At 43.8% G+C, this 9,860-nt stretch overlaps 1 protein-coding gene across 2 annotated transcripts; it reads left to right on the top strand.

Annotated features, from left to right (window-relative positions):
* Positions 1-329: 329 nt before the first annotated feature.
* lrrc4.2 (leucine rich repeat containing 4.2) lies at positions 330-5,204 on the top strand. Of its 2 annotated transcripts, XM_072434780.1 has the most exons (3): positions 330-1,544; positions 1,632-1,760; positions 1,889-5,204. In XM_072434780.1, exon 3 carries the CDS (start codon positions 2,013-2,015, stop codon positions 4,002-4,004), a length of 1,992 nt encoding a protein of 663 aa, XP_072290881.1. In that variant the 5' UTR covers positions 330-1,544; positions 1,632-1,760; positions 1,889-2,012; the 3' UTR covers positions 4,005-5,204. The 2 variants fall into 2 exon arrangements, with proteins under 2 accessions (XP_072290881.1, XP_072290880.1); XM_072434779.1 differs by having other exon boundaries at positions 330-1,760.
* The last annotated feature ends 4,656 nt before the right edge of the window (positions 5,205-9,860 follow it).

The following is a 9,860-nucleotide window of genomic DNA, read 5'->3' as shown; positions in this document are numbered from 1 at the left end:
CTATACTGCACAAGGGAATAACTTACCCAACTGTGCTTTACAAGAAGTGATAAATTCCAGTCACTCGCATCTCCACCGGCTCGCTTTCTCACAGATGTACAGAGTGGAAGCCTGTCTCATTGCTTGTGATGAAAAGATCAGATTTTTGCCACAAGTTTGAATGTGCAGGTAAAGAAGTGCAGGACATGACACGTGAGATGGACAAGAAGCAACAAGAGCGGCAGACGTAGACAGAGGAGAATTCTTCCAGTGAGGGGAGAGCGGAGGGAGGGGGGTGTGTTGAATGTGTTAATACACAGGAACACTGCATCAAACCAATGCACTGCTCTGAGGCTGGCTGAGCAGCTGAGAGGAGTGCGTCAGCAGTACATTCACGTTGCCACTGAAGGACAAAGGGAGGGGGCAGAGCGAGCATCTTAGGCTGCCTGCAACACCGACACGCGCACCAACACTGGCGGGGGGACGAGGAAAAAGCGAGGCTGGAGAATAAACAAGAGGAGAAGCCGTGGATTAGAATGCTGCCCGTGCGCTGCTGTGACGGTGGGCTGCTTGTTTGAGTCCTCGGCTGCGCTCTATCTTTCTTCTGCTCTTCATCTGTCACTTATTCTCTCTCTCCCTCCTTCTCTCTTAATCTACCCAATTCCTCCTCTCTCTCTCTGTCTTTCTCCGTTCCTTTTCTGCTCTTCTCTGGCTACTGCAGTAGTCCGGCAGCCCCAGCCAGCCGCGAGTCTGACAGCCACACACATGGCTAAGTGCCACAACTTACTACCTCAGCGCCGGGAAAAGACAAACTAACACATGAACAGCTGAGGAGCGCTGCAGGAGAGGACTCAGAGGACAAACAGCGTAGGGAGGACACCTTGTTTGTGGATACAGAGCTGAGGTCTCCACACATCCTCCCGGTGGCTGGCTTCATACTCATTGCAGAAGAGGACAAGAGAAGAGCGCTTCCTCTCTTCTTCTTTTTTTTTTTCAAAGAGCCGAAGAGCTCCAGCAGCGCAGTGCATCCCCTTCTCCACCCCCCCATCCACCACCACCATCTCACCCACCACCCCCTCCCCTCCAGGAGCAATAGACGGATTATTGCTAACTGTGCACACGGCAGCCTGCAGCTGCTCTGACCGGGGCCAGCCAGACCGACGATTGGGCTAACGTGTGAGAGGAGAGGAGGCGAGGAGGGAGATGACTGTGCCGGCAATTCTTTAGCCTTTTCTCTGCCCCTCAGTCTCTGTCACAACGGGCTAATCAGCGCTTGACTAGCCCTTGGCAAAGTCACAGAGAGGGAGGTCTAACCACCAAACAGTCGACCAGTCAGACCATGCACCAGGACCGAGAAAACTGAGGATTTGTACATGTTTTTTGATTCTCTGGTGACTTATTTTTCTGCCACTCTGCTCCTCTGTTCTGTTTGACTGCGTTATGGATCATTGTGATTTATCCAGCGCGGAGTGCCGATTGGGGGTCTGCAGTTTGGCACTGGGGCTGTTAGAAAGGGCAGAAGGGATCCTTGGACCTGCCAAGCTTTACTGGCTTTACATCTGCTCGTAAGTGCTTTCCATGCTGCTTTCAGTCTTTAATACCAGGAGCCATTTTGTACCCTTGGCTAATAAAGGGCCACATCACTTTTTCAGAAAGAGGAAACAAGAAAACAGCTCTGTGTGTCATCTTTCCTTGGGATGGATTTATAAATTTATATGACATAAGACTGCTTCTTTTTGAGACTGAAAAGAGAAGAAATGGTCTGATTTCAAACTAATGAGGTATGTCTCTCTATAATTGCTTTTCTTACATTGCTGCAGTGCTTGTGCGCTTGTACTTAAAGCCACTCTTACTCAGTCTGCCTTTTTTTTCCCCTTTTCTCTCTCCCTCTCACACTGTCATGATGTAGCACCCTTCAACACTGTCGATGGAACTTGGGGGCACCGAGCTGCTCCAACCAGGCTAAGGTGGTGTGTCTGTGGCGGGTGTGTGCCATCTCCCCCTACCATGCAGAATAATGAGCCCTCCACACCATGAGTCCTCTGGGCCAGGTTAGTGTGAAGCTTACCTGGAACACAGCTTTGCTCGCCGTGCTCTCCCTCTTGGTGCCTCTGAGTATGTGCCAGTCCACGGGCCCCGCCATGGGCCCCACTCACCCACAGAACTGTCCGGCTGTGTGTTCCTGCACTAACCAGCTCAGCAAAGTGGTGTGTACACGACGCAGCCTGGTGAGGGTGCCCCCCAACATCCCCACCAACACCAGGTACCTAAACCTCATGGAAAACAGCATAGAGACTATCCAGGCCGATACCTTTAGGCGTTTGCACCACCTAGAGGTACTGCAGCTGGGCCGCAACGCCATCCGACAGATTGAAGTGGGAGCATTTAATGGGCTGACCAGCCTGAACACCCTGGAGCTGTTCGACAACAGGCTGACTGTCATTCCTAGCGGGGCCTTTGAGTACTTGTCAAAGTTGAGAGAGTTGTGGCTCCGGAATAATCCCATCGAGAGCATCCCTTCCAATGCCTTCAACCGAGTCCCATCCCTGATGAGGCTGGACCTGGGAGAGCTGAGGAAACTGGAGTACATCTCTGATGGGGCATTTGACGGCCTCCAGAATCTCAAGTATCTAAATTTAGGGATGTGCAACCTGAGGGAGTTTCCTCATCTTTCTCCTCTTGTGGGATTAGAGGAGCTGGAGATATCAGAGAATGTTTTCCCAGAACTAAAACCCGCGGCCTTCCATGGACTTAAACATTTAAGTAAACTCTGGATTATGAACTCTGCCATTACCATCATAGAGAGAAATGCATTTGATGACAACACAGCTCTGGTGGAGCTGAATCTAGCCCATAATAATCTGTCGTCCCTCCCACACAACCTGTTCACCCCTCTGCAGTACCTGGTGGAGCTCCACCTGCACCATAACCCTTGGCGCTGTGACTGTGATGTAGTGTGGCTCTCCTGGTGGCTCCGAGAATACATCCCCACCAACTCCACATGCTGCGGGCGCTGCCACACCCCTCTCCACATGAGAGGCCGCTACCTAGTGGAGGTGGATCAGGCCACCTTCCAGTGCTCTGCTCCAGTCATTCTCGATGCCCCCAGGGATCTGAATATTTCAGCAGAGAGAGTGGCTGAGCTCAAGTGTCGCACAGCGGCCATGAGCTCGGTGCGATGGCTTCTCCCTAATGGCACTGTATTGACACATGGGTCTTCTCACCCACGGATATCTGTGCTTAATGACGGAACACTCAACTTTTCCAACGTTCTCCCCACAGACACGGGCATCTACACGTGCATGGTTAGCAACATGGCAGGAAATTCAAATGCCTCAGCATACCTAAATGTTAGCAATGCTGAACTCAATACGTCTAATTTGTCCTACTTCACCACTGTCACAGTGGAGATCATGGAGCCCACAGTGGAGGAGACTCCGAAACCCAAACCCACACTTCCTGCCTCTCCTTCTGTGTTTCAGCCGGTCTTCATCTCCACACCCACAGTGTTGTTCCACAACACTCAGACTCCCAGGCAAGTGTCCATCCCCACTGCCAAGATCCCCAGTGGGCCAGCTGCCAGCCTGGATGAGGTCATGAAGACCACCAAAATTATTATTGGTTGTTTTGTTGCAGTCACTCTGCTGGCAGCAGCCATGTTGATAGCTTTTTATAAGCTGCGTAAACGACATCAACAGAGGAGCACAGTGGCTGCAGTGAGGACCATAGAAATCATTCAAATGGAGGAGGAGGTTCCTCCGGTTCCTCCCACCACCTCTGGATCTAGTGGCTCAGATGACACAGGAATGGTACTGCCCACTTTGGTTGAACACAACAGCAACACCTTTAAACCTGGGTACGTGTCCTCCTCCGCTCGGCAGGGGAGCTACGGAGCACACTGGACCCACAACAACTCTCTGCACCGCTCCGTCAGACAGCATCACAGCCACATCAGCACTATCTCTGACCCTTACATCATAAAGACCTCTCACGGCAAGGATAAGGTTCAAGAGACCCAAATCTGAGGAACGCTCTCTCTGGATTTAACTGACTACCCTCCTCTATCATTCTGCTCACTCGTCCATGCAATAGAATGCACAAGGAACAAGATGGTAACTTTCTTTTGTACAGTGAAATCTGACAGACAGTTTTTTGTTTGTTTGTTTGTTTGTTTGTTTCTTGTACATCCCTATACATACGTATATAAATATGAAAAAAATAAAAAAAATACAAATATATATCTATATATAAATGAATGGCAGTGGTGAGACCTGCAGATTATATTAGAGAAGAAAGTCATTTGAAACTATTTTCTAATAACTAATGACTTCTATTTAAAAAAAGATAAACTACTGAATTGTTTTAGTGAATACAGAAGGTCTTGCTTGTGTCTTATGCAGGATGAGGCATTCCATTTGTTTTCCTCCATATTTAGAATGCAGTAAAAAGTCTTCACACAGTCACCAGTTTCTAAACGGCCCCCGATGTGAGCTCCAGTTTGTACTGTGCCAAATATCATATGCAATAAAAACCTTGTGTAGTCCGAGGACCACAGCAAGACCCACCAGGAAAATGTCTCTAGATTTGTCCGGCGATAGCAGTTGCACAGTTAGAATGTGCCGTTCAGGAGCTCTCAGCCAAATGCTTTCGAACTGCTGAGAATTTCTGAAGCTAAGGATTAACCATGTGTTGGCTGGAGCTAAGCCTCAGCGTTCATTTGCCAGTGGCCGTGTCTGAGTTGTAGCGTATTGAACTGTTTCTTTGATGTGCATACGATCCACTGAAAAAGTCATTTAAGGCTGCTATACCAGTCAATGCAAATGCTCTGTTCTGTCATTGGGTGCATTTTGTATCTATTCCTGTCCATTAGGTTTTCGACATGCTTCTTTATGGCTTGTGTAGTGTTTAGGGCTAATTTAGTAACGCATTACAGCAGTTGCCTGACTTGTCTAAGCAAGGGCTCATTCCAATGCTAATTTTCAGAACGAACAGATGTGGTGCAGTGATACAGGGCTGACCGCTCTGCTGTCGAGAGAAGAAAAAGAGACGACTGTAACAAAACTAAATGAATGTCTGAAACTGGGGCTTTTTCATGGACTACATTGAGACTTTCTTTTCATTTGAACTGTTTACTTTGAGCAACACTATTTTTATGGAGAGACAAAAGGAGGCTATGAAAAATGATGATAATAAAAATCTTGGGTTTGTATTTCTCTAAACGGAAACCCCGATGTCTGTCTTTGTTTGAATTTCTCTATACGTGTCGAGTTCTTTAATTTGCTGGCGGCTGTATGGTACTCCTAACCCAAATCCCCCGTTTTACGCTGCTATGCATTTGCTGAGTGAGTGCATGAATGGCCCTTTAAGTAGCGGGTGTACAATGCAGTATTCAGCGCCACACTGGGGCTCTATGCAGGTCAGATAGGCAATGGGCAGTGGGCGCTTTGATGCCTGCTGGGATTATGGGGCGGCAGCACTCGTCCACAAACATGGACGTTGAGGTATATATATCGATTCCCACGCGGACCAGTGCGTCGCTGTGTCCTTCGGCAAAACACTTCACACACCTTGTCTACGTATGTAGGTTGTGTGTGTGTGCGTGTGTGTGTGTGTGAGTGGTTGGTGGTGGTCAGAACAGTTAAAGATGTAGACTGTAAGGATTTGTCTATAGGCTTGTCATAATCTAAATTGAATTACAGTTCAACAAATGGTAGATGGAATAATGGGGTGAATATGGGTAAAAAAAAAAGAAAGAAATTAAATGGAATGCTTTTTCAGTCATACAATAAGAAATACATACACACTTTGACCTCTTAACATAGGTCAAAAGGGAAAATAGAGAACGGTGATGCTTTTAGTTAAGGGTCCTTAGTATAGTATTTATAATTCATTAATAAACACTTATATCTTATGTGTTTATGAACAATTATAGAGAGACTGTGTCACATGGTTATTTAAAACAGCTTATTGAGGCAATTTGTAGAATGTCATTGCCTCTTTTAAGGTATTATAAGCATCTAATTGTATGATTGTATGGTTCCAATTTTTTTTGTTTTTTTAGATGCTTCCCAGTCTGATTTTTTTCAACCATTGTTTTATTGAAATTTTTATAATCTTTTATTTGTAATTTTTGTTTTTAAATGAAATGCCAACGTCTTTAATGTAATACATTTTTAAAAAGCTCTATCAGAAGCTATCAGAACCACTTTACCCGTTTTCCCATATTTAGGGCTCAATATTTATCGTGTACACCTAAAATTTTTAATTGCGGAAAGTTTTTTGGCATGTTTTTTTTTTTTTTATATACAACATAAGAAGGTTTGAACAATAGAAGGTTGAATATGAACGTCCATGGAGATGTGTCATTTAATTCTGTAATCTATTTGTTGCAGCTCATGCCTTTTAAAAACGCTGTACCTTTAAACTGTGATTATGCTGCTTTACAGTATTGTGTCAGTGGCATAAAGTAGTTTCGGTTGCCATACGGTATATCGTACTTCAAAATGTGTTGCCCCAGGGCAGCTGCGGCAAATAGATTATTGTTAGGCTGAGAAAAATAATATGTCTGTTTGCCGTAACCCGACCGACCTGCTATGAAACTAGCCGACTGAAAAAAAAAAAAACAGAATTTTGTTGAAAAAACATCAAAATCTTTTATTTTTCAATTATTTCGCCTACTCACCGACTGTTTTTTCCTGAATATTTCCTTTCAAATATTTTTATCACGCTGGTAAACCTGACTTTCATCTCAAAGGACTGATAACGCACTGCATGCGCGTCTTCATTTTCAGTCCTACCCATGCGTCTATGATTAAACAGATTTCGCATAGGGCTTGGTATATTGCCTTTTACAAGTAGATTTGCCATTGTCGACGCCACTGACATGTCCATAGTAATGTGAGCCTCTGTCAGGGTGTGAAATTGGACTTACGCAAATGCATTCTGGGATTGAAACACGCCCAGCAGCGTCATCACAACAAACATGGCGGCGCCCGCGTCCCCCGCATGTTCCCCCCGCTCGCCTTTGCTACCAAAATAAAGGATAGCGGCGTACAAAAGGTCGATTGAAATGTCTTAAAATCGTGAGATTTAGTCTCCTGATCGGGTTGATCGAGACGTTTTCCGTCATTGACTGTTGAAGCCTGACCCCTGGTGGTCACTCCGACTCAAAGAATGGCAAAATTTGGATCTTTTTTTTTGCCTTCAAAGTAAAAAAAATGAGAATTTGCCTACCGACCGACCCAGATGAAAAATGTTGACTCGGGTTACAGCAAACAGACAATTTATTTGGGGTAGCCTTATTAGAATTAGTTTGAAACATTGATTTCCCAGCAACAGTGAAGGGTTATCCTTTACAATTCTACAGATTCAAGTTTGTGGTTTTTGAGTTAGTAAGTAAGTAAGTAAGTAAGTCAATTTTATTTCTATAGCACCTTTCACAGACAGAAGTCACAAAGTGCTTCACAAAACACAGAAAAAAACGATGAAAAACACAAAAGATTTACAGTGAGCAATACATATACAACAATATACAGTAAAATCAGCTGCTAAAACAAATGCATTTAAAAGGCTTGACTAAATAAAAAGGTTTTAAGCTGACCCTTAAAAGCAGTAACTGAGTCCAGTGACCGTAGGGAGAACGGAAGATCGTTCCAGAGTCTGGGGGCAACAGCCTGGAAGGATCTGTCTCCTCTGGTCCGAAAACGGGTGCGAGGCACCAATAACAGTTTCTGATCCAAGGACCTTAGTGAGCAAGAGGGAGCGTACGGTTTAATCAGATCGATAATGTACGATGGGACCTGACCATTTAAAGCTCTAAAAGTTAAAACAAGAATTTTAAACTGTATCCGGTACGAGACCGGCTCCAGTGAAGGGCTTTGAGAATGGGTGAAATGTCGGCCCTTCTATTTGTGCGGGTTAAGATCCTCGCTGCAGAGTTCTGGACCAGCCAAGTTCACAATGATTTTAAACATAGCAGACAATAGATTTGACATTTGACTAATATTAGAATACTTCTAACGTCATACAACTTCTTAGAATACTAACATTAGTTAGAAGTATTCTAACTAATGTTGACTTTACTTGATAAAATGACTTGGGACACAGTGAGAGCTGTGTATTGGTCCCACTTCTGCTCCAAATACAAATACAAATACTAATCCTGTTGTTTAAAAGTCCTACAGTCACGTCTTAAAAAAAAGCACACAAAAAAAGCACACAAAAAAAGCACACAAAAAACAGAAACAAATCATCATAATTTCTTCATACAGACGTTTTTTTTCATGTGGATATGCTCAGTCATGACAGATTTATTAACCCCAACACCTGGTCTGCATTTTACATTTGTTGTTAAATACTTTTTTATTCCTAACTTCCCCCTCATTTCATTTCTCAATCCCTGTTATGAATGCCGTTTGAAGAAGTTTTGACCATTCGAAAGCTATATTTGCTTGTTGAATTGTCAGTTGCTATGGCAACGGTCCCAATTTTTTATCACTTGAAACCCATGGATATAATGTTCTAATATCACATGAAGGTCATGAAGGGTGGGGAATAAATGAATACGTAACCACTGTCCATTGTGGTGTGATTTGAAAAACGTAGCAAACAAAAGATTTGACATTTTAACGTAATTTTTTTTCATTTGGATGTTTCCTGAAAATACAACTGACACCTGCCACCATCAGAGAAAACGACGCAATGACATTCTATAACTGGATGGCGTTGCGGTAACGTGTAACCAACCCTGAATATACTTTTCTTTTCTACTGCAAATCTGTGTTTATACTGATGCAACCTGCCACTGATGTAACACAGCACAACAATTTCTTCACCGAATTTCCGTCAGAGTTTTCTTGGCAAACAATTTATTTCTTTATATATTTACAAAGGGGAAATTACAGGATGCCCTTTATATGAGGTAGAAAAACAACGAAATGATGACAGACCTCGAGGCGAGATGTGTCGCACAGGTATCTGTGGTGACGGTTAAAAATAGACACTCATTTAAATACACCATGTACAGTAAATATCACTATTATCAAAAAAGTAGGCCACTCATTATGTAACACGTCTGAGTGGGAGGGACATTTTTATTTTATCATTATTCATTTTTTTTTCAAGAGCTAGAAGTGTTTTGTCGTCACACATTTTCCAATTTTCAGTTTGCCTGAAGTTAAACCAATGGATTATTATTATTAGATTATTACATGTCTTGAGAAGGCATAGTTCTAAAAAGCAGTAATACAAATACTGTGAACTGACAATCTGACAATTTATGTTTCATAAAATATGTCAAAATCTCGTTTCGTCTGGCCTCAGTCTGTGTCTCGTCTCGTGGGAATGTGTTTGGTCCCATTCCGACAACGGTAAATACTAAAGTAATCGCTCATTCTGAACAGTTGTGCCTCTACCTGGATAAACTGAGCACATACAACGCTGTAACATTCGTGACTCGCCTTGTTAAGTTTGCGAACTATAAAAAGACATGGAAATGAGTGGCCTGGTCCAAAATCGTTGAAGGATGATGAGGCAGAAGACAATCTGTGCTCAGAGAGATGAAAAGTGAGCAAATATTTACGCTTTTGGTCAGAACTTTACGTCCAGTTTTATCAATGAAACTCAGGATCTGTAACAACTTGGCCTGCTTATCTCCACGGATGAAGATAAGTTCAATGCCATAGTGTGGGACATTCCAGCCAAAGCAGTCGGCATATCCTTGATACTGTTTTCTGTGTTGCAAATACTGTCATTCATAAAGTAGTCGCTGAGGTCATTTATCCTACTATACACACTATTCACGCTGACAGCTTTTTGTTCTGCGCTCGCTCCAGATGCATGCCGTCGTCGTGTCCTTGGGAAAGACATCGACAAGAAGGGCC

Source organism: Eucyclogobius newberryi, unplaced genomic scaffold (genome assembly GCF_026437365.1).
Source record: "Eucyclogobius newberryi isolate DKJ021-1_F unplaced genomic scaffold, fEucNew1.0.hap1 SCAF_7, whole genome shotgun sequence".
NCBI classification, from domain to species: Eukaryota; Metazoa; Chordata; class Actinopteri; order Gobiiformes; family Gobiidae; genus Eucyclogobius; species Eucyclogobius newberryi.
The sequence above is the reverse complement of the archived record's forward strand: the minus strand, read 5'-3'. Positions and strand labels throughout refer to the sequence as shown.